Raw genomic sequence first — 24,008 nt, forward strand, 5'->3', positions numbered from 1 at the left:
TTAATCAGAATACTAATCAGAATATTAATCAGAATATAATGGAAGGAAATTTCCTCTCTTCTTATCCTCTAGTTATTCAACATTTTTGTTTGATTCTCTTTACGGCTCCAATTGACACCAGTTTTTTCAATGGAAAAGTTTCCCAATTAATTAACTTTCTAATAATATTTAGTTTGGTACGTCAATTATAGGATAATGATGATCTACTTTTGAAGTTTATAATCCTTAAGTACCTCAATGATAGAAGCATAATGATACTTCTAAAATGAACATGTATGGTACAGATAGACTGTCACAATGGTGTCCCAATGAAATAAAATACGTATAAATTTTTGTTCACTTATTTTTATTTTATTAACACTAAACGTTATGTGACAATATAACCGTATCATGTACATTATTCTCCATTCGAATCCCTCACAAACGCTTAGCATAAGCCTTGATGTAGGCTCCACAATCCACATAGATATGCCTTAATAAACAAGTAGAAGTACAGAGCGCAACTAACCATAGGTTGGCCGTGGTTATATAGCCCGATTCTGAGAATGAGGTTTAAGTTTGCTGGTCACTGGTGATCCGTAGGAGCTAATAGGTGCTTTCATAAGAGCAAGTTCATTTTACTAAGGCAATTACTGGTCAGACAATTAAGGTAATTACTTTCGTAGTGAATATTAATTGTTGAAGTGCATCTCTATTCTGTAAATGAATTGTCAGATAAATTGGTATTAAAAAATTATTTTTCTAAAAGATAATTTTATGTTTAATTTCAGATAGAGATTTTTAACTAATTTCGTCACGCTATGTGTCATCATTTGAAATTTCTTTAAATCTCGTTTAGATTTTAACCAATCTCGTAGCTCTACATGTTGTTTTAAAATGAGGTGTAGGGTGGAAGAGAATAGTTGGGTATTTTTATAAAAAATTATAAATCTTTTATATATATTTATGGTTTTTTTGTATAATTCTTATCTCACATAATTAATATGGACCGTTGTATTACATTTTTTTTACAATCCAACAGCCCAGATTTTGACACATGACCCCAACGGTAATAATAGAATTTTTGCTAATTTTTTCTTTTTTTAAAATTTTCAAGTCTGAAAAATCAAGACTGTTGATCAAAAAATCCAACGGCCCATATACGAGCCACGTTGTAAGGGTTGAGTGCGCCTGCAACACGGGCCCCAACTATGTTAATGTTGTCGTCAGGATTTACATGACTAACGTCAGCCTGACTTCAGATCCACTCAGTCATAAGCTCTCGTGGGGTTTATTTTTGGGATTTTGGAGAATTGGATTGCCCAATTGCCCAATCAATTTGTTAGGGATAGAGTTGTTCTAAGAGGTGGGTTATAATTATTTAGTTTCAAGAATCATGATCTAATTTTTACACAAATTCTCTCTCGCCATGTTTTTTTCTCAGTGAGGGATTGAAATTCTACTGAACAAACTTCTTTCTATCCTTTCATCAAAGGAGAGCAATGTTCCTAAATTCCTAATATTTAAAATTAAATTAAACTGGCCTTATTGTGTATGTATGTACATTATGAAGGGGTCTCACAAAAACGTGCGTATGTACAGTATGAAGGGGTCTCACAAAAACGTGCGTCCAAAGTTGTAAAAAGAATGATGCCATGGATTCGTATAATATATATATATATATATATATATATATTTTTTTTTTTTCATTTGTCAACTGATTGCTTAACTTGATTTTCTAAGGGGAACAAACTGGCTGCTATAACATGTCCATGAGATCTTCATTGTAATAAAAAAATTCAAGTTTTGAGATACAAGTAAAAGTGTAAACTTTAATCTCTCTTTGACTTGTCTAACATGGCCACCGCGGATTTAACTGATGTAACCTGAACCGTCCAAAATAATCATCTAATTCCGCCGTTAACTTTGGGCATTGCTTTGAACTCAAAGAAACATCATCCTTTTCAAACAAAAATCAATTCTGCAATCCCACCAAATCAAATACCAATATAAAGAATATATATCTGTAATACAAAACGTATAGAACAATTCCAATGTTTACTCTTAACTGTTGGTACTTGTCGCTAAAACGGACTATTAAATGGCGCTGCTCGGAGCAAGAATGGTGGGGCACTCGAGATGAATGCTGCTTTTATTTTGCGTTTTCTAGGTCCCTGTGTATGAACAATTGCTGCAATTCCAGGTGTTTGTGTGCTTATTCATCAAGAATATGTGAATAAGATCAAATCGATCTAACTTGGCATTGGCTTGCTCTCCAAGAACGATCGGAAAAGAATGAAAGCTAGGCGAGGTCGATGGAGTGGAACCTCATGCCCAGCTCCGGTCACGGTGACAAATGTCAGACCCTTGTATATTTGGCTCCGGCCGCCAACCTATATAAACAAGAGAACAAGAGCTTTTGAGAAGATGAAATAGTAGGGCTCCTAGGACAAAACCCCCCAACTAAAGATCACTAAATTTTCAAGGTTGACGTGCATTGGCATGCTAATTTACGGATCCCTGTGTAACAATAGAAGCCACCCCCGTGTATTTAACATGAAAGTGTCCAGCAGATACTAGGGTTCATACATTTGGGAACTCATCCAACAAATTCACAGTGCCAAACAAGTAACAACAGAAGATGGCAATATGTGTGCAGTGAGTCAGTGACACAAATAACCGGTACCAAATACGACAACGGAGATTTAACCACAGTTGCAGAAACAGTTCTGACCATTGTTGTTATCAACTTAGGACAACCCTATAGTAAACACCTCAAAAGTATAATCATAAAACATTATAGAAGAGAGATGTTGGTGACTATTTATGGTGATTACCACACCAACTTCTTTTTTATACCAATGCTATATTGTATGGATTATACAACATACTGCAGAATTACCAAGTTTAAGGGAGAAAAAGGCTATGTCCAGTTAACGAAAGATATGATTGTTAGAAGCACAGTCCATGGCCCAAAGAAATCAAATATGAGAAAAATATTGGATGCAAAAGGCTACCATGCTATTGACTGAAATTGCAATTGAAGTTTCAGTCTCTAAAGAACATTTTTCCGATAGCACTAACCTTGCCATTGTCGTTCCATGGAAACCAGTTGGTAATGGTTGGTAGCTTCAGAGCATCTATGGAGTAACGAGTTGCAGTCACAGGAACCACTGAATCAGTGTCTCCACTGGACAAAGAGTTCATAAATAAAAATGTCAGCTACAGGCCGCACAGTAAAACCAAGAAAAGAAGAATGATGAAAGAAATCTGTGATTCTACCCAGATACACAATGCAAATTTAAGCACTAGAAAGCACAAAACACAAACCAAAAAAATAATATAATATTGATAAATAGCCTCTTTAAACTTTAAATCTTGCAATGAAAAGAAGCATAATAACAGTGGCAATCAGGTTCCTTTTGTAAATAAACATGATAAGTAATTTTGATTCAGCAAAATGATTATATTCATTTACTTAGCCAATAAATTTAAAGGAGAACGCTTCTGGAAAAACTGATTTTCAGTCAGCAAAGTAAATTTTACAAGTTAATATCATTTTCTCACATATAATTGATCATTCAACTACTAAATACAATAAAAAGTCCAAAAAATAAAATTTTCTATTTTCATCATCCTAGTCCCTCTTTAACCAACCTACAGTTCCAAAAACTACATCCACAACATACAAGTGTACACACAAAATCTATACACAGCATCTTTATGATTGGTCAGCATTGCACAATATAATGAAACGCCCAGTGAGCTGTTGCAAGTAAATTCTTAATGAACGTAAAAAACAGGACTGCCTCTAGGGAATACCTAGAGGCAATGCACATCCAATATCGGCCACCATTACCGCTACTGTGTGCTAGTATTTTAGCATCAAGTTTCCAAACATTCAGCTAAACAAATGTCACTTGAATCATATATACAGGGAGCTGAGGATAATGAGTTGGTAATGTGGTCAGCCTACCTGAATACCCATATCTTAAGACCAGCAGCTATGAGCTCCTTGTAAATCGGAAGCATGGACAGAGGAGAATCGGCCCAGTAGTTTCCAACAATATCACTGTGGAAAGCAGTTATGTAAGATTGCTATTACAGAAAGTGCAAGAAAACCGGTGAATATTGAGAAGAAAATACATACCTGCATGTTTGCCATGGATAAGAAACTTTAGTTACATTGGCATGGAGTGCCTTTTGAACGTCTGGACGGTTGAAATAAACTTCAGAATACCTCTCAGTGCACGGATCATATGCTCTGGACATCCATGGCTGAGTTTAAACATAGTAAGATTAATGAACAGATCTTCTGAATGATTGAACAGAAAAGAGATGCAATTGAGAAACTCTAAGGCTATGAGGAGCATATTGATGATGCTAATGTGGTAATGAAACGCAAGCAACCAAATTTTAACTACTTGTGCCACCACTGACGAAAGTTAGAATCAGAACTTTCATCTTTATAGAATCTAGAGATGTTGCAAACCGTTACCAAATTAACAAATAATTAGAGAATGATGACTGTCGGGATAAATCGCCAGTAAGGGAGAGAAAGTTTAAATCAGAACTTACATAATGACCCCTCAAATTACGCTTTAGGGATGCAGTGCTATTGCAAGGACGAGTATAAATGCTGTATGGATCAATGTTTCCCTGCTCCATTTCTGCTAGTTTAAGCACCCTCATGCATTCCACTGACGGATGCTGAGAGGATCCAGAGTCACAGGTTACACGTAGCAATCGATAGGTAGAATCAGAAATTAAACCATGGTTCCACCAGTATTCAAATGTGCCAACATAATCATGGTAATCATCAGTCACAGCATTTCCCACCTGGCAAAAAGAAATAAATCAACATGATAAATACACCCATATAAATAGGTCTCTTTTTTTTTTTGAAACTTGAGAAGGTATTCCATAGCAGAAGAACTGTGTGTAAAATTGGGCACTTACTCACATTTCAGATTCTATAAGTTCTCATAAAATATAGGGACATTTTAAGTAATAAAAAATATAGAACATAAGAACTGTGTGTTTAAATTTAGTCTCAAAATATTGTATGAAATAAATTAGTCTCAAAATAATGCTTGAATTTTACAATGAAGTACTTCATTTGATTAAAAAAAAAAAAAATGAAGTACTTCATTAATTTGCTCGGTTGCACTTAAAATATTTAATATTCTATTAGCTAACAAAGTTACCACAAGGTTAGTTTCAGCACTTTTCATATCAAAATAGAGAAAAATTAAAAACAAACAGAAATAAAATTAAGCTGTAGTTTACACTTTAAAGTCAATTTTATAAGTTGCTTAATTTGAAAGGGTGATAGACACGTATATTTAAAAAAATTTAATTTACAAATTTAATAAAAATAATAAATCAATTACTACTTCGATTGTGAAAAAAGTAAAGTGTCACTGTTTATTAGTATTCTTCAAATAAAAAGTCAAAGCATTTATGTTGTACCAAGCACCCCTTGCTTTAGGTAAGATGCAGAATGTATTTGCACAGAATTGCAATTCAAAAGAATCCTGCATTCTTACCATAAATCCCTTGAAATTAATAATTGGGTTCTTCTTTCCCTTATTTCTCTCATAAATGATTTGAGACAACTGAGGAACATAATGACCTGAATATGAAATTTTAAAACGAACTCGTCATCATCATATCAGGTACACAAAGAACCGAGCAAAAATGAATTATAAGACGAAAGGAGGCAAACAGGTTGAGGTACATTAAATAAGTACCTGCATAACTTTCTCCAGCAATGTAGAAATCTCTGTGCTTGTACTGTGGGAACCTTTCGAACCAATTGACTAGAAATGCATACGCATCTTCAGCTACACAAGACAACCAGATACCAAAGAATATACAGCAGTGTCAAACTCAAACTAAACTAATATGTAAACAGAGAAACATGATTCACACAACTCAAGAATCTTCTAATTTCTAGACTTACCAATTTAGAAACTAAAGATTCAAAAAAGTTACAAAACTAAAGTGAACAACCACCTGTTCTCTGGTCTCCGGCTGTATACAAATCTGAGCTCGTATTCGTATATGAAAAACCGACACCAGCTGGTGATTCAAGGAATAGCAAATTTGCCACTGCCAAGTATTTGTAAATCAATTAGAACTAACAAACAAAGAAATCACAACTGTGTAGCTAAAGTAGATAATATGCATTTGTACGTACAGTTGTTCCAAGCATAGGGATTCAAGTAAAGGGTCTTTCCATCAGGTCTAATATGAAATGGTCCAATCTCTTCAGCTGCTCCATAAGCAACAGAAGAGCAACCAGGGCCACCATTAAGCCACAACATTAGTGGTCTAGACTCGGGCCGACGATTTGCCGGGGATTCAGTCAACCAGTAAAACAATGCTCTACCGGCTTTCCTATTGACAGTCACATAACCAGAGTACTGAGCAAACCCCACGGTTGGCTGTCCTGGCAGTTGTGTGATTCGATCCCTCACTTGATCTTGAACAGAAGCAAAACAACCCCCCAAGAAAAGAAGCAAAATGCAAGGAAAAGCAAATGGAGAGTGGCCACCCATTACTCAAATCAGTCAAACAATGACAAAGAAGGGCAACAAAACACTAAAACATAAAGATTCAATCAATGTGAGTAGAAAGAATAGATCAATTGCAATGAAACTCGGAAGCACAAATCCCAAAGCAATAATGGGTTGGGGGGTTTCGGGGAAGACCTAAGTGGGGTACCTTTTGGGTGGCCAGATCCCAGTATTTATCTGGGTCTGCAAAGAATTACCTAAAGGACTTGAAAAAACAACGGCAAGACTGAGAAGACAGAGTGGTTGATATTTATAGAGACTTGGGGGGCTCTCAGGCAGAATGCCAATGCCAATGATTGTGATTGTGATTAGCTGTAATGATGTGTGTGAAAGCTCTGCAAACCATGCAATTGTTTTATGGGTTTAAAAATCCAAACTTTGGAATTTCTTCCGTCTCTCACACCCCCACTGCGTTTGCCTCACTGAGACATTTGACCAAACAGGTGGTGTGCGCACATGGGGTTACTCTGGATCTTCTTCTAGTCTGCAGGTAACATCTGAAAACGGAATCCAGACCCAAAAAAGCACAAGAGCTTTTCAAAGTGTATAATTGAAGCCTGATTAGGCAGTGGTGGCTTTGACTTTGAATGTGATTAATTAATGTAATTAGTGATAATAATGGTGAAAAAAGTTCACAAACAGATAAATAAAAGGATAAATAAAATAGAAAAGCAGGAGGAGGAGAGGGTGGGTGGCTGTAAACATTTGTGGGCTGCTGGTGTGTCCTGTAGTTTGGTGGTGACCCCATGGAATACTCAGTCCAGGGCAGGGAGAAATCAACGGGGTGCGCTTTTGCGGTAGCTTGACTTGGTCTCTCCTTAAAGAAAATTTGAAAATTGCTTGTCATCATTACCCTTCTGAGTCATGGGGCCATGGGCTGTCAGCAGGAATTCTCATCCGTGTTTTTTAATTTACTTTAGCTTTATGGTAAAAAGTTGGAAATACATAAATCTCATGAAATGGTTCACTATCGTGTGTCATCTCTTATTCAATAATACATTGTTACATATAAGTTTTTCTTTACATGACGATGTATTATTGAATAAAAAACTTATTCGGGTAAATTACTCTCCTAATTGAGATAGATGGAAAAAAAATTATTAAAACTCGAAATAGTTATCAATTATTATTTTATCATTTTACACTAGTTACCAAGTTATTTTATCATTTTCTTCACATAACAATGTATTATTGATCATATTACAAACTATTTTACGATGGATGTCAGACTATAATTTTTTTGCCGCTAACATGTGACACTCCAGATGGCGAGAATGGTCGGAATGTCCACAGCACATAGCGCTCAAACGATTAAACGATCTGAATCAGAACGAGAGGCTTAGTTTGAGTATACTCTGATTGGAGTAGTCATGCTGCTTAGTCTGGATAAGAGTAAGCTAGTCAGATCGGAGTAGTCAACCTTCTTAGTCTAGATCAGAGTAGTCAGGCTACTACGATGGAGTGACTAGTCAGAACACTAGGCATAGTTAGACAACCGTAGTCAGTTAAACTAGGCTCAGGCACATTATATTGACTTGTCTCCCAAGTAAGAAAAACCTAATTCATGTTAAATTAGGATATCTTGGGGATTAGGCAACGTAATCATATCCTAGGAGGATTGTGTATTTTGTATTTCTTCACCGTTGACGCACCTGGAGTGAGGCAATTAGTTTATTCACTAAGTTAGGAGTGAATGTGAGTGAATCGGAATCTCGTTCAGAGTGAGGAGTCAATGAAGGTTTGTTTGTGGTTCTATTCCCATACAAGAACTCTCAAGATCTATATATAAACCCTAACTTGGATATTCTCTACAATTATTTGATAAGATCTAATCATCTAATAATCTTAATACGCATTCTCTCGATGAGAATTCATATTCTCTACACGTAGACATATTCATGAAGACTTCTCTTTCATGCATGCCTTGCCATAGCCTTATTTGATAGTTCACATGTAACAGGCACACCACTCTTACTCCAGGATCTTACCCGTGATTTGATTCTTCTTGGAAATATATAGGCAGTCCCTTAAGGATTCAATCACTCTCTAAACAATCTCTATTCAGCGCTCGCCATTGTTCATGGGAGATTCCGATCAACCATAGATGTCATCGGTGAGTATGCACCAAATTGATTCCAACAGTGAACTCTCAACTTAGTCATTACAAAATACAAATTAGTAAACATATTAGATCTGAAAGAGTATGGCTTTTAATGGAGAAAGATAAGATTGGAGGATTTGTAAGAGTATGGGATTTAGTTTTCAACAGTTGCGGCATGGATGGTGGACGAGTCAGTCATTCCAAGTGGGTAGGGTTTCCGACTTCAAGCCTCCAAAAAGTGGTACGAAGACTGAAAGCTACGTAGATACTCAAGCAATAACAAACACCAAACCAAGAGAGGGGGGGGGGAAAGATAGAGAGAGAGAGAATGGCCTACCATGTTCGGAGAGAAGAAAGCAGGGAGAGAGAGAGAAAGAGAGAGAGTAGTAACCATGAAAATGATGGCCTTCACTTCAAGTTTTATTATTTACATGATTGATTGATTGAACATGGAAGCTTGCATTAAAACATGGTTCCACATTCATTTCTTTTGTTTTTTCTCACGGATATTTTCTTTTATCCATCTTCTTTGTGTGTGTTTTTTTGGAATAAATAAATATCACCGAAAAGAATATGAAATAGTTGAACAATGAGTGTCGTATCGAAAACTTTAGCAAACATACAAGCCACATCGAATCGTTTTCTTACAAATTGGAGAGGAATTCTCTCTTCATTTAATTTCACTTTCATTTTCTCCCCTGTTAATCTTTCTCTCTCTTTCCTCTTTTCATACTCGACCAATTATAATTAAATCATGTTAGCATCTTCTATTGATTTTTTAATAGAGACAAAAATACAAAAAAACAAAGTGTGAGAGAAAGATAAGGGAAGGGAGGGGCAATAATTCTACTCCCTACGAATTGCACTTTAGCCTTGTTTGTAAAAAAAAAAAAAAAAAAAAAAAAAAAAAAAAAATCACATACTTATTAGTTATCAATATTAGATTACACATATGGTTAAGTTTAAGAATTGAGATACCTTTTTAAGTGTCTATGATTCAAGTGAAAATATTAGCTATAGCTTACAATAAGTCATTTTTATATAGCATTAAAAATCTTTTTGGTCACTTTTTTAATAGTCAAAGTCTATCTTGGTTGTTGTGTTTCTAATTTAGCTAATTTGGTCGCTTCTGTTAATTTTCAGTGTAAAAAATTAATAAAATGGAGCTTTATGTATAAAGACAAAAACTTTCACTATATTTCAAGAAGCTCCATTAGTTTTTTGACATGTCAAGAAGAGATAAAAACATAAAAACAACTAAAGCCCAACCCAAAAACATGAAAACAATGTTTTAAAATATCAGTCATGCCCCTAACGCTTTAGGTTAAACAGAACACAACCCTCACAACTCTAACAAAATTAATATGTTCCATAAGTTTAACACATCCTCGACTATTTGTGCAGAATCGGTTTTGAAATTATATGCAAAATCAGTTTATATCATATATTACTAAAATCAGTTCAATATGTCTTTGACCATTTTTGCAAAATCAGTTCAACTCGTCATCGATCATTTTTGCAGAATCAGTTCAACCCGCCATTGACCATTTTTGCAAAATCAATTCAACTCGTCTTCGAACATTTTTACAGAACCAATTCACACAATCATCGACCATTTTTGCAGAATCGGTTCAACCCGTCTTCGACTATATTTGCAAAATCAGTTCAATCAATTATCAACCATTTTTGCAGAATTAGTTCAATTCGAAAATTTTTGCTGAATCAATTCAACTCATCTTCGACTATATTTGTAGAATCAATTCAATCAGTCATCCACAATTTTTGCAGAATCAGTTCAACTCGTCCCCAACCATTTTTGCAGAATCAGTTCAACTCGTCCCCAACCATTTTTGCAGAATCAATTCAATCAGTCATCCACCATTTTTTCAGAATCAGTTCAACCTGTCATTGACCATTTTTTCAAAATCAATTCAACCCGTCCTCGACCTTTTTTGCAGAATCAATTCAACCAGTTTTGCAAAATCAGTTTTAAATATATGTAAAATCATTTTTGTATTTCTTTTTTAAAGTAAAACCAATTTATATAATTTGTTAGTATAATCATTTTATATTTTTTCAAAAGAAAATAATTTAAAAAAAAAACTTAAAAAATTAAGTGGGAAGTGGGCCCCACCTATCCCTTCCACCTGCCATCCCACCTCCTGACCTCCCATTCCTCTTCGTCACCCCTAAACTCACAATCCCTCATTATTTACAACTTTATCTTCTCCAATTTGTTTCTTCTTCTTCGGACAAATTTCAGAAAGAAAATTTCAGAACTTTCAATCTACAAGTCGGTTTGACAAACATTTTTTTGCTATGGAATCAGTGAATCTAACCCAACTAGCTAAGGTAATTTTTAGAAACGTGCGTTCTGGTTTGAAAACCCTGAGGTTTGAGATTCTTTTACTAATTAGGCTCAAATTCTCATGTTCTCTAGTTTTCTTAGGTTTGTTTCTGACATTCAAATTTTCATAGGTGCAACTAAAAATTATTAGAAGGATTAAGAACCACTTTTGACTTATCATTCTTCGTTCTTCTTCCTCCGTAGGTCTGAAATTGAGAAACAAAAAGAACAAAACCAGTGGTGGCCATGAGTCCATGATTGTTCAAGATTTTTTGCAGATAAACTTCAGGATCAGACTCACGTTTCTTGCTTGCATCTACAATGCCAACTTGCCCTTCGAAGTCATTTAATCTGAATCTTCGGAATCGACGATGACTCGCCCAGTGAAATCCGAATTCAAACATGGGTTTTAGTCGGAATACCTTCCTTCATAACCCAATCAAGCCCACACCGTCCTTTCTCCTCCTCCCGTCTTCTTCCGCAAACCGCATCGCCCTCCGTCCTCAAATTGTCCCTTGCTGCAATTGCAGTTGCAACATTGTAATGGAAAACATCCATTAATTTCCTAACACATAAGATATACTACCTAAATTTAAACCAGTTTATATAATTCAATTCACTATATTTATGCTTTCAACTGTTGTGAATAGTATTATTAATTAGGAATGTGATTACGTAAACTTGAAGTAGAATCTTAATAGGCTTTGGAGATCAAATCCTCATACGCGTGGTATTACTCACTATTCTAAAAATTCCCACCTAGTGCTGTCTATGTCTCGCCTAGGCGCTAGGCGGCTGACCAATTTCCCAATTAATCTCTAGGAGTTTGAAAATTAAGAAAGAGTGCCTAGAAGCGCCCGCCTAGATCGAGACTCTCATTTAGACAAAAATTAGATATCTTTCATTTTGACTTTATTTTTTCAATAAATTGTAAGAGACTTGTTGAATACTTGGATAAAAACTCATTATACGTTTGTTCTTCATGTTTTCAATATGTTCTAATACTTTATATATATATATATATATATCATTTTATTTTGCAATTTATTTATTTCGATACAATTATATATATATATATATATATATATATATATATATTTAAGTATTTTTTATTTTATATACTAAATTTAAGGGTAAATTACACTTTACCACATCAGGTTTGAGATGTATTACAACCTCATACAACATCTTTAAAACATTTCACTTTCATACCTCAAGTACTATTTTATTTCAATATAATACATTCGTTACACTTTCATACCTCAAATTAAATTTTTTACCACGTGGCACAAATGTGACAACCACGTCATCACAAATGGGGACCCTACATTTACCATGTCCTTATTTAACGGTTTACTTAACGGATTTTCTAACGGATGTATGAAATTGAAATAAAATGATAAGTAAATATATGAAATTGAAATGTTTTAAAGATGTTGTAAGAGGTTGAAATCGACCCCAATGACAGACCCCGACCTGGGATGTCCACTAGGACTCTGAATCGAGCTGTGTTGGCCGACACCTGGAAGGTGACGAAGCCATAAAGTGTATTGATGTGGAAGATGTGAATAAATTTAAACCTAAAAGTGCCTAAGTACAAGAGTGCGTGGTGAGCGGGTATGAACCCCTTTCACACGTGATGACAGAGCATAAGTACAGTAAAATAGGGTGAGAATTATACCATCGATGGTAATCGTCTACCCCAAGATTTGCCGATAATCCTCGTCGGTACGAAAACTCTACTACTAGAGCCTAGAGGGGCGAAAAATAACGGTGAGTGGACCTGAAAATAAAGTTTTAATAAAAACCTTTTGAAAACGTTATAACCCCTCGCCGTAAAACCCGTATAGTTTCCAGAAAATAATACTATGTAGGTACGAAAAATGAATGCACAAGTGCAGTAAAAACAGAAGCATGCCATGCCACAATATCTCAGCAATAATAAATGTAAGCCAGGTGTGAGGTCAGTCTAAACTAAAATACGAGTCAGAGTCACCTTAATGTGACATGTACGACTGGAACTATTGCTCATCAATCTATACTAGCACACGAGTCAAAGTCACCTACTGTGACTTGTACAACATGTTGGGTGTAAATATATACGCTCTAGTGTTACAATCATGTGAAAGCTAGCGCAATGCACGGGTCACCTACGAGTTAGAGTCGCCTAATGCAAATTGTACAACAGGCTAGCACGTAACTTGGAACCGAGGCGAACGTGCGGTGTGGGAGGTGAACAATCACGTGAAAGTTGTGCCCTAACCCAGGGCGGGAACACTAACATCGGGGTGCAGCAATGATGAGCTCTAAATGAATATATGCATGCTTATATAATTCAACCATTTCAATCACATAATAACTCACCTGAACTTACATGTGCCTCCGTAGGATCATTTGGCATAACCACAAATCTCATCTCAATGCAATATTTAAATATAACACATTTAAATCATGGCATACTATACATAATCAATTTAAAACATTTCTGGAAAACCGTAAGATGTGCGTGTGTGTGTATGTGTGTACACTATAAAAAGGAAACATACCAACTCACCTGAGGTCTGCGCTACAACTCCTTAACACGAATATCGAGGCGTCACAAACGATCGGCACCTAGAACAATTATCAAATCACATCTCATAATTTTTATCAATAGAACACGTAACTTATATATATATATTGCTCAGGAAGATCTGTAAGTCGGATTCTCGATTCGTAAGTTTCTAATATTCTCAAATATTACGTACTATAACGTATCAAAATTTGGTGACGATCCAACGGTCGGATCATCGATTACTATAATAATCAAGCGATGGACCTTAATGGAACTAGGTTCATACTACGGAAATTCGTCAATTGAACTTTACGTATGGAATTGGAGAATCAAATTTAGCCTAGGAAGGTCAGGGGATGTCTCGCCCCACGCACAGCCGTACACGGCGATCGGGCGTCCCTACTTGTCAGAAAAAATTAATTATCTCTAAAAATTCTTTAACTTCACAGAAATAAAGATCTCAGTGAGTAGAATGAGTTTTATACCTGTGGCCAAGTCCAATTTGATCGGGAAAAGCCTCAAATCGCCATGAACTCGTCGGGACCCTAAAATTTAAGTGTTTCGTGATTCGTCCTCAAATTGACTTCGACGCTCCAACCAATGATTGGGCATTGTTCCTGAGCTCAAGGGAATTACATTGGTGGTGGAAATTGAGAGGAATTGTTTCACAAATGGTGGTTCAAAGTTGAGACCCACCCGGACCCGTCGATGGGTTTTCTCACCATATCGGGTTTGGTTAGAATTAGGTGATGGGGTGTTGTGGTGAGGTTTGGTGGTGATGGAAGGTTGAAGAAGGTCGAAAAATTGGACGAAAAACCGTCAGAAAGCTTCAAGGAAGTCGAGTCATCGTACGGGTTAAGGGAAACCTAACCGATTCCCTCCATCTCATTTTCCCTCCTTTCCCTTCTTGGTCTTTCTTCCCATTGGTCACTCATTTCTCTCTCTTCTTTCGATTGGGTAACGCCTATCCTCCTTCCTCTCTTTTATCTTTCATCTCCACTACCCAACTTTTCTTCCCTTTAATTTGGGCCACACACGTGGCTTTCCAGATTTTGCTCGAAAAATTTGGAGCATTCCAGAAAATAATGAATTTACAATTTTACCCTCAACTTTATTTGTTAATAACTCCTTCGTTATAAGTCCAAATTACGTTATGTTTACACCCACATGTTCGTAGCGACGAGTACTACGAAAATAAGCCAAGAAAACGAACCTTACGTGACATGACAAAACAATCAACAAAAGTCAACGTCTTTGCCTCAAAGGGCATTTTCGTAAATTCACATTTAAAAATTATAAAGACTATAATTTTTGGGGACGGGTCGTTACACCCAAACCTAAGGGGATAAAATGTAATTTACCCTAAATTTAATTAAAATTAAAAAAATTGCCTAGGCACTAGGCTCATGCCCGCTGCCTGACTAGCGCCTAACGCTTTTTAGAACCTTAGTATTACTTTTAAGGTAAGAAAATTCATCATGATTAGTATAAATAAAAGGTAAATTACATTTTACCATCTCAACTATGAGTCAAATAACAAATTCATACCTTATTTTTTAAACATTGTAATGTCATACATCCGTTAAATTTTCTATCAATTTGGATGCTAAATGATGAGATGGCAGGAGTGAGCTCTACTCCCTCGGACAGAGATCCCAGCCAAATCTCACCCCACCAAATACTAAGGATCCGGAAATCCGGACCGTTGAAATTGATCAAATGACTACAAACAGGGGACCCTACTAAAAATGATAATAATTATAGCCGTTAGATCAAATTTCAAAATTCCTAATATCCAGATCCTTAGGATTTGATGGGGTGAGATCCAGTTGGGATCTCTGTCCTACTCCCTCGCCTAATTGGTTAAGAAATTAATTAGATATTAATAAACTAAGGATTTTTTAGTCTGAACAAAATAAAATTCGTGAAAAAGAAACTCTTTCTCTCTCTCCTGGCTTCTTTACTCCCCAGATCGAACCAGCAGAAGCTTAAGACCAACCATCAGCCCCCGGATCTTCTCCGCCTTCACCTTCATCAACACACTGCAGCACCACGAAGCCCCGAGCTTCAGCAATCCACGAGTTCAACAACGCATTAAAGCCCCACGAATCCCCGGAATCAACGACATTGCTGCAGCCCCGTGTTTTTCTTCTGCAATCTGAGCCTCTACAATCAGCAGCCACGATGTTGTTCATAATTTATCCCGCGAGCCCCCGCCAAGACGTCGTCCACAATTGCTGCTGCTACAACTCATATGAACACGACATTCACGGTCTTTGGATCTGAAGTCGCCGGCGATAAAACTTTCGTTGTTCAACAGCCGAAGATGAACACGAACCCGGAAAAAGCAATTGTTCTTATGTTAGGAACATCCCAGAAAAATTAGGTAAGAGATTTCAAAATAATGTAACCTCATTTACTTTTGCTTGTCCTTCTCAAGCTTCACCATCGGTAATACGATTTTGGGTTCTATTTTTTTGGGTTTTGTCCTTTGAAATTTTTAGTCAGGATTATATGGTGTGTTTGAAATTGCAGAAAGAGATTGGAAAATTTGGGAAGGCCAACATTTGCTGCGACATCAGTGACAGTGGAGACGAAGAGAAAGAAGAAGAAGAGAAGAAGGAGAAGGCGCGGGAGGCGGAGTGGTCGACGTTGGGGATCGAGGTGGTGTGGTCGAAGCTGGGGATTACATTTGCCTTGGGATGGGTTTTGGGCTGCAGGTGGTGCCCAATCACAACCAGAAGGTCCAGAACGACAAGATAAGAGAAGATGGAGAGAGTTTTTTTGTTTAATTGATTTTAATTTTGTTTAGACAAAACATTATTAATTTATCAATATTTAATTAATTTTTAACTTAGAGTGGCCACCTACCACGTCATCACTAACTAGACAGAAAATTTCGACTAACTAGACAGAAAATTTAACGAAAGCTTGACGTTACAAAGGTTTCATAAGATAAAATATAAGGAAAATTAATGAAAATGGTTTGAAAAATTTGAGTTTTAACAATAAGGACAAAATAAAGGGTAAAGTGAATAGTATCATATTTGACTTTTAGTGTAAAAATGTGTTTTTTCGTTAAAGTGAACAGTATCATGAGTTTTTTGTTAAAACTTTCTAAATATAACATTATAATGTTTAAAATATGAAGTATGAAATTATGATGTAGGGTGGTTTCGTGCCATTTACTCTAAATAAAAATACAAGGCTCTCATCCCCTTCTCACCCACTTTTTAAATTTAGTTTACAACACGCTATCAACCACGTGTCTATGCGAAACTCAAATGGTGGACCTAACACTCTATGGAAGTTGAAATTCACCATAATCTTTCCCTTTTGTTGTTTACGGTTCTACCTCTCCCCTGCATCTGTCCCTACCAAGGCAATCCACCGAATTCTTTATTCAACTTTGACATGCTTCAAATCTAACTAATTATTCTTTGTGTAAATATCATTTTTCAAAAGTTTCAGCAATATGCTTTGACTTCTTCGGCAGCGAAGGAAAGGCCAAAATAAATTCGATAGCTAGCTATTAATTTAAGTTAATCATAACGGTGTGGCTCAGTTATTGATGACATATTTTAGATCTGTATTTTACACTACATGTTCTGAATTTAATTTCTGACACTGATAAATCACATTATGGTAATCAGAGGTAGGTTAATGCTTTTATGAGTTTTTCTCATCTTCGAAAAGATAAACTGTTATGATGAAGCCATTACATAATTTCTTTTTTAAAAGAAAAAAGTCACTAATTTAAGTTGAAATAGACTAATATTATGTGCCTTTTCAAAGTAGTAGAGTTACACTATCGACTGTGAAAACAACAAAGCAACCTTATTTTTGAGTGAGGATTCTCGTCGGATTCTGTTTGTAAGAATTTCAGGAATCTTCAAATCATATCCGTTCATTATATATCGTGCGGTCAGAAATCATGTAAATATTTTTATTTAAAATTGAATATACACAGTACCTGACGAAAAATGGCCGCATGTTGTACGATGAACGAATGTGATTGGAGGATTTCCAGGATCCTCTCTCCTTATTTTTCGCTCTTCTTGTCATCCCACAAGTTTTTTTTTTTTTTTTTTATAAGAGCAGTAACTAAAGAATATATAATTTCAAGTGATACTTTACGCTAATTACACTAAAAAGAAAAGAAGTTTAAACTCACGACGACATAAGTTAAAGAAAAAGACTCTAACAATCCACTATTTGCAGTAGTCAATGATTGATTAAAGGTTCCATCTGGTTCAACATAAACTTAAGCGTAATAAAATTATTTTTAAGGTTAAACGTTGCTGCACTTCTTTCAATTGGATAGAGATCTCATTTCATTGGATTGAAATAATCAACCATAATAGTTTTTGGAAAATATTACTGTCACAACCAAAATTTATGTTAAGGTTTTAACTTATACACATTAATGACGTTAAGTTTTTTGGTTCGGTCATGCTGGCCTCGATTGTTAGCATTTATAATCGTAAGCTATTGCATGGACTTTTTGAGCTTTAAAACTTAATTCGGTTAGCACATTCCTTGTTTATAATAACTCACAATATCGTATGACATATCTCAATATATAGTTCAACGCTTAATCTAGCAACAACATTATAGTTCTTACTTTGTCAATAAACAAAGTTACCACCAATAATTGAAAAATAACATGAGTGTTGAAAACATTAGCAATGTTGAATGCAGTGTTGAAAAATTGACATGGTTATGAATACCCACACAAATTTTCAATACCCACACAAAGGGATGTAGACTTTGGAAATAAAGGTGATCGTATTTTCAAAGTCATGTATCGTAAATTTCAAAATGTTTGTCTGGAGTTGCTCTATAAATAGAGCACTCCGATCACTATCAAGATACACAAAGTAAGAAAAGAAAGATCAATAACATCAGTATCAATTTCTACCTCTTTTATTTGTCATCCTCTTGTGCTATAGTTATAGTGTAATATTTTACACCTGCTTCGCTCCTGTTACTAGTAAATATTATCTCTCTAACTTTGACATATTTATAACACATTATCAGCACGACTTTCTAAATATAGCCATTTCTCATTTCTCTTTGCCGAAAGAAATCATTCATGTTTCCTCTAAGGATTTTACTGTTCATCTTATTCCTCTGCCTCAACTTATGGATATACCCTCACGAAGAACTGTTTGCACCATACCTATTTTTAGTTCTCAACCTAACAGTTACATATATCTTTGATTTCTTGTTTGATGTAGATCTTGATTACTAACCCAGTGTTTATTTATGTTAATTTTACTGCAATCTAAGATGGTGTGGTACAATCGCCCATCTTGAACTGCAAATTTAATCTTACTGCAATCCAAGATGGTGCGGTATCATCACCTATCTTGGACTGCAGATCTAATTTTACTGCAAATTTTAGGTGGAACGGTATAATTGCCCACCCTACCCTGCGTATTTAAATTTGTCTGCAGTTTAATTTCATTATAATTTTAGGTGGTGTGGTATAATCGCCCACCCTACTATGCATATTTAAATTTTTCTGTTACTTGAGTGGTGCAGAATAATCACCCATCCTATGTTATGTTATTTTAATGAAAATGGTGCGGTGCAATCGCCCTCCTCATTCATCCTGTAAATCTCAAGCCTGAAATTTCGAGTGCTTATCATTTTGGCCTGAAGATCAAAATGAAGAATTTGTAAGAACCAGAAATTCTAACACTATATCCCTCATATTACATATTATTGTAAGTTCTTACATATCTCAGTTTTCTTTCAAAAAAGAAAATGGTGAACTTGGTAGAACTTGATTTTGTTGCCCTAGACATTATTGGGAAAAACTACCTCACCTGGGTAATGGATGTCAAGATCCATCTGGAGGCAGGGAATCTTGCAGAAACAATCAAGGAGGAGAACATTGCATTTTCTCAAGATCGGGCGAAGGCCATGATCTTTATCTGTCGTTACCTTGATGAAGGATTAAAAAGTGAGTACCTAACGGTTGAAGATCCATTAGCTCTCTGGAAGGCATTAAGAAACAGATACAATCACCAGAAGACGATGATTCTTCCAAGAGCTCATTATGAGTGGATCCAAGATTTCAAGTCAGTGACTAAGTACAATTCTGCGATGTTCAAAATTAGTTCCCAGATGAAACTCTGTGGGGAAACCATCACTGAGGAAGATATGCTGGAAAAGACTTTCAGCACATTTCATGCTTACAACGTGCTCCTGCAGCAGCAGTATAGAGCGCATGGTTTCATTGAATATAACCAGCTGATCTCTGTACTCTTGGTTGCTGAACAAAACAATGAGCTCCTACTGAAAAATCATCATTCCCGACCTACTGGATCTGCACCATTCCCAGAAGTGAATGTTACTTCCCTCGAAGTAAACGCCACATCTTTTGGTGGAAATAATCATAAACGAGGACGTGGCCACATGCGAGGACGGTGGAACGGGAAAGGCAAGAATCATGGTGTCCAGTTTCACAACCAGGTTCCAAGGCATAATTCAGGTCAAGCTTCAAAAATGTAAATCGCCACAAAGACAAAGCTCATATGAACAATGCTTCTAGAAACTCTGAATGAGCCTGTCATAGGTGTGGTGGCAATGGGCACTGGGCGCATACTTGTCGTACCCTAAAACATCTGGTGGATCTGTATCAAGCTTCCCTCAAGGATAAGGGTGTTAAGACCAATTTTCTCGACCAGGCTAAACCAATGGATATACCTGATCTAGTATGTAACTTATCAAGGTAGTTGAACACAACCCACCTAGATGTCTCAGACTTCATTGTGGAAATAGGGAATGAAGTTTATCGGTTCGACTGAATCGTTTATGTTTGATGTATTGAACTTGTAGTTTAAAACTAGCATTTCAGATTCAATAAAAGTGACATTTAAATTTCCTGTTATAACTTGCTTTTAACTGTGATTCCCTTACTCAGAGAGCATGGATAAAAACTATGATCATTCTCAAAACATGAGAAATAACATAGATATTTGTCTTGCAGACAGTGCAACCACGCATACAATACTTCGAGATTGAAAGTATTTCTCAAAATTGATGCTTACAAAGTAAGGGTAACAACAATTAAAATAGAAAATCAATATATTGCTATATTATGTGTTATACAAAATAAAATTCAACTGGATAGTGTCTCTAGCATCACCCATTTCTTTCTCTTCACTTTTTCTTAGTTTTTTTTTTCCTTCCTATCAACTACTTTTCTTTAGTCATGTCATATTTTATTCTTTTGTAAATGATTACATTCAGCTCTACCATATGCTGATACGTTTACATGCGCCTACCTCTTTTTTGTTGTATTTTTAGGGATTGAAGCTTTTGAAGGCATCGTTGGAGTCCAACACTGTTCTCACCAATGTGTTTCTTGGTAAAAAGAAGACATAAACATTTGAGATTATTGTTGCTATAGCAAATTAGCAATGTTGTTTTTGTGAGGTTTCTTTACTTTGATTTAAATACCTTAAATAAAATGAGTGTCCTTAATTGGATAAGCTAGAAGCGTGGGTTTACATTTAAGGTTGCACATGATTCTCCCAACATATTATGTGACGATGCCAATCCAATTGTCGAGAACTGACCTAACATTTTTGTATAGTAAGAAAATTTTACTTAAATGTTTTGAATAATTTAGAGCAACTTCAATCACCCTAACAATTGTTTTAGTTAATCAGGTTACTTAAGTGTTTGGCACATTGAAAGCCAAAACTTTATTTAAATTTGATCTAACAACCTTGTCTTCAGGTTCTAGAAACCAAAGGTCGGTCTTGATCTCTCGGACACAAAAGTCAGCAGCACGACACCACTATCACATCTATCTTACTCGCCGACCGAGCTCGGTCGCGAGTTGGCACACCCGTATTCACTAGAAAACATAGTTAGCTCTTAAATACTTAGCCTTTAGGGTCAACAATAAATATATTAGTAGAACAATCAGTTTTTATTTGACTATGTGTATTAATTTTATGAAACTCAACCTCTATGTATCAGTGATATATTTTAAGATAAATTGGTAGATTCAAATTTTTCTTAGTATATTTGAATTAGGTAAATATTCTGGTTGGTTTTGGTATTATGCATACGGATCCCATTTTTTGGGTATTTTTCGTCAGATGTTTTGATTTTATGAAGTAAATGTCGGGTTACCGAAGCAAAATATTTTGGTGAGTATTGGTCGATCGTTTCGGTTTTTATGGCGCGTTTACGTAACGATAATGAAAATAGGAGGAATTGAATTGAGCAGGAGTTAGAATGAGGAGAAGTCAGAATCGGATTCATGTTGAAACTGTTTACTTAAATGTTCTGAAATCGGAATAGAATTCTATAAAACTGTTTACTAATTTAGCAGAATTAGAATATAAGCCGATTACTAAAATGCCCTTGTCCCAAATCAAATATTTTATATACTTTAATGGGTTTATAAACAATAGTCTTGGAAATAAAAAAAGTAAGTGAGGGCATAAAGAGAACAAAAGTGTCATTCTAATTGCCCAAACAAGCAGGAATTGGATTACCACCTATATCTAGGGAATCCAATTCCACCAAGACAAGGAATTGAATTCCAAAATTTGTGTGGGCCCCACTGATTTTTTGATTCCTCCATGTTTAGTAAACATCAAAGTACTTCGTAATCGGAATTCAATTCCACATTTTCATTCCGATTACGGATAAGTAAACACGTCCTTATAGTAGAAAATGACAGACCTAAATGGGGACTATGTAGCTAGGAACACCACATCATAATAGCAATCTTCTGATGATGCCAAATGTTGTTTTTGGAAACGTGATAACAAATACTCGTCAAATATACCAAATATATAGATTGGGGTGCAAGTAAGTCTCACTAAAAGCTACTTTGGTTAAGTTTGCCAATCAACCAACCATGTCCTCGTTTGACAGGTCACAGAAGCCTAATCGCAGTTCCAACGGGTAAAGACAAAAGGTGATTAGAGTCCTTCGATAATTATTGGCTTATTCTTTGCTCGCTTCCGCGAACAAAACCTTGTCTGTCGATCAGAAGCTTCAAACGCACTAGTAGCTTTGGAGGTTGACATACTGTATCAGTGAGTGGAGGAAGATGTTACTAGTTGCCAAAACTATACCATGTTGGAGAGGTTGACACAGGTCCTCTATGTATTTGTGATAGTCATAAGATGATAATTAATTGGAGTTAATTAAAAGTTATCATGTCTGTTTTGGGAGTAAGATCATATGTTAATTGTAAATGGGGACTTGCAGCGAGTGCTCAGATCGAGACGCATGCCAGCTAAAACCAACGCATGACCCTAATGAAACAGTGTTGTTAATTTCCCAAACCCTTGTTAATCGTAAATTACCCGTCTGTTCCGGTTCCCTTGATGTTTTTACATAAGTTCCAAACGTTTACAATTCTCCTCTTCTTAGTATATATACCTTGTTAGAGTCTGCCTTCCCTCCTCACTGCATATGTGAAAATGGCCAACTCCGATTCAACTGTTAGTTTGAAACTCCTAGTTGATTCAAAGAGTCACAAGGTTTTGTTTGCCGAAGCAGGCAAAGACTTTGGGGATTTTCTTTTCACTCTTCTATCGTTGCCTGTAGGGACTCTGATTAGGCTCCTGGCCAAGCATGGCATGGTTGGTAGCTTAGGGAAACTCTACGAGAGTGTTGAGACTCTGAGTGACACATACATGCAACCCAATCTTGACAAGGACACTCTGCTGAAACCCAAGCCAGTGATTGGCGGTGCTGATGTCCTTCACTTGTTGGCCGGCGATGAAGCAACTAGAAAGGTCTACATGTGTCGCAACTATCACTGTTATGTAGCTGATGATTCTCGAGCCATTTGTCCCTCGTGCAAATCCGCTATGTCAACAGAAGTGCCTCATGTAGCCCCGCAGGTTACTTCTGGAAGTTCCTCCGGCGAGGGTGGTGGTTATGTGAAGGGTCTTGTCACATACATGGGTATGGATAACTTGGAAGTGAAGCCCATGTCTACCGTTTCAGGCATTACAGTGCTGAAGAGACGGTGGTTCATCTTGGCATGCAAGAGGTTTGATACTTCCAACAAAAATTTCTATCAACCTTGTGATATCAATTTATCAAATAACAAATCTGGATATTTTTAGTATGCCAGTAAAAAAATGATCAATGTTATGTTCTTTTTGTAGGGTATAAGTCTGTTGAAGGCGTCTCTCCAGTCAAACTATGTTCTCACCAATGTTTTTCTGGGTAAGAAAGTGGCATGAAAATTTGGCTTTTCACCTGAAGTGGGACTGAAGATTGCTTTTGAAGTTGGTTTTGAGTTGATTTGTTTTCCTGCATTGTTACTTTGAATCTAGCTGATGTAATTGCACTCATGGATTAATTTGGATTTCATCAACGATCTTTTTGGACTTTATCGCTACTGGTTTTTTACATCTTTGTTAATGAAGTTGGAATCTTCTAACTGAAATA

At 36.1% G+C, this 24,008-nt stretch overlaps 1 protein-coding gene, 1 long non-coding RNA gene and 1 pseudogene across 2 annotated transcripts; 2 read left to right on the forward strand and 1 right to left on the reverse strand.

Moving 5' to 3' along the window:
• Positions 1-1,958: 1,958 nt before the first annotated feature.
• LOC137734972 (serine carboxypeptidase-like 27) lies at positions 1,959-6,779 on the reverse strand. Its single transcript, XM_068474319.2, has 9 exons — positions 6,182-6,779; positions 5,998-6,093; positions 5,733-5,825; positions 5,529-5,614; positions 4,558-4,818; positions 4,130-4,257; positions 3,956-4,051; positions 3,064-3,169; positions 1,959-2,372 (listed from the first exon to the last, which is right to left on the reverse strand). Exons 1-9 carry the CDS (start codon positions 6,540-6,542, stop codon positions 2,232-2,234), a joined length of 1,368 nt encoding a protein of 455 aa, XP_068330420.2. The 5' UTR covers positions 6,543-6,779; the 3' UTR covers positions 1,959-2,231.
• An 8,675-nt stretch (positions 6,780-15,454) lies between these two features.
• On the forward strand, positions 15,455-16,415 carry LOC148695910 (uncharacterized). The gene is made up of 2 exons (XR_015964072.1): positions 15,455-15,948; positions 16,098-16,415. It is a non-coding gene; the product is annotated as an uncharacterized LOC148695910 (long non-coding RNA).
• A 6,611-nt stretch (positions 16,416-23,026) lies between these two features.
• On the forward strand, positions 23,027-23,800 carry LOC137734424 (uncharacterized; annotated as a pseudogene).
• The last annotated feature ends 208 nt before the right edge of the window (positions 23,801-24,008 follow it).

The sequence above is a fragment of the Pyrus communis genome, chromosome 7 (genome assembly GCF_041283825.1).
Source record: "Pyrus communis isolate YQ-2024b chromosome 7, ASM4128382v1, whole genome shotgun sequence".
In the NCBI taxonomy this organism is placed as follows: domain Eukaryota; kingdom Viridiplantae; phylum Streptophyta; class Magnoliopsida; order Rosales; family Rosaceae; genus Pyrus; species Pyrus communis.

Bases quoted from the DNA above. Each gene is read 5' to 3' on its own strand.
- LOC137734972 (XM_068474319.2), bottom strand. From the start codon at position 6,542: ATGGGTGGCCACTCTCCATTTGCTTTTCCTTGCATTTTGCTTCTTTTC. The intron at 5,615-5,732 runs GTACTTATTTAA...TTTCATATTCAG, and splicing joins TGCTGGAGAAAGTTATGCAG to GTCATTATGTTCCTCAGTTG. The intron at 4,819-5,528 runs GTAAGAATGCAG...TCTTTTTGCCAG, and splicing joins TTAATTTCAAGGGATTTATG to GTGGGAAATGCTGTGACTGA.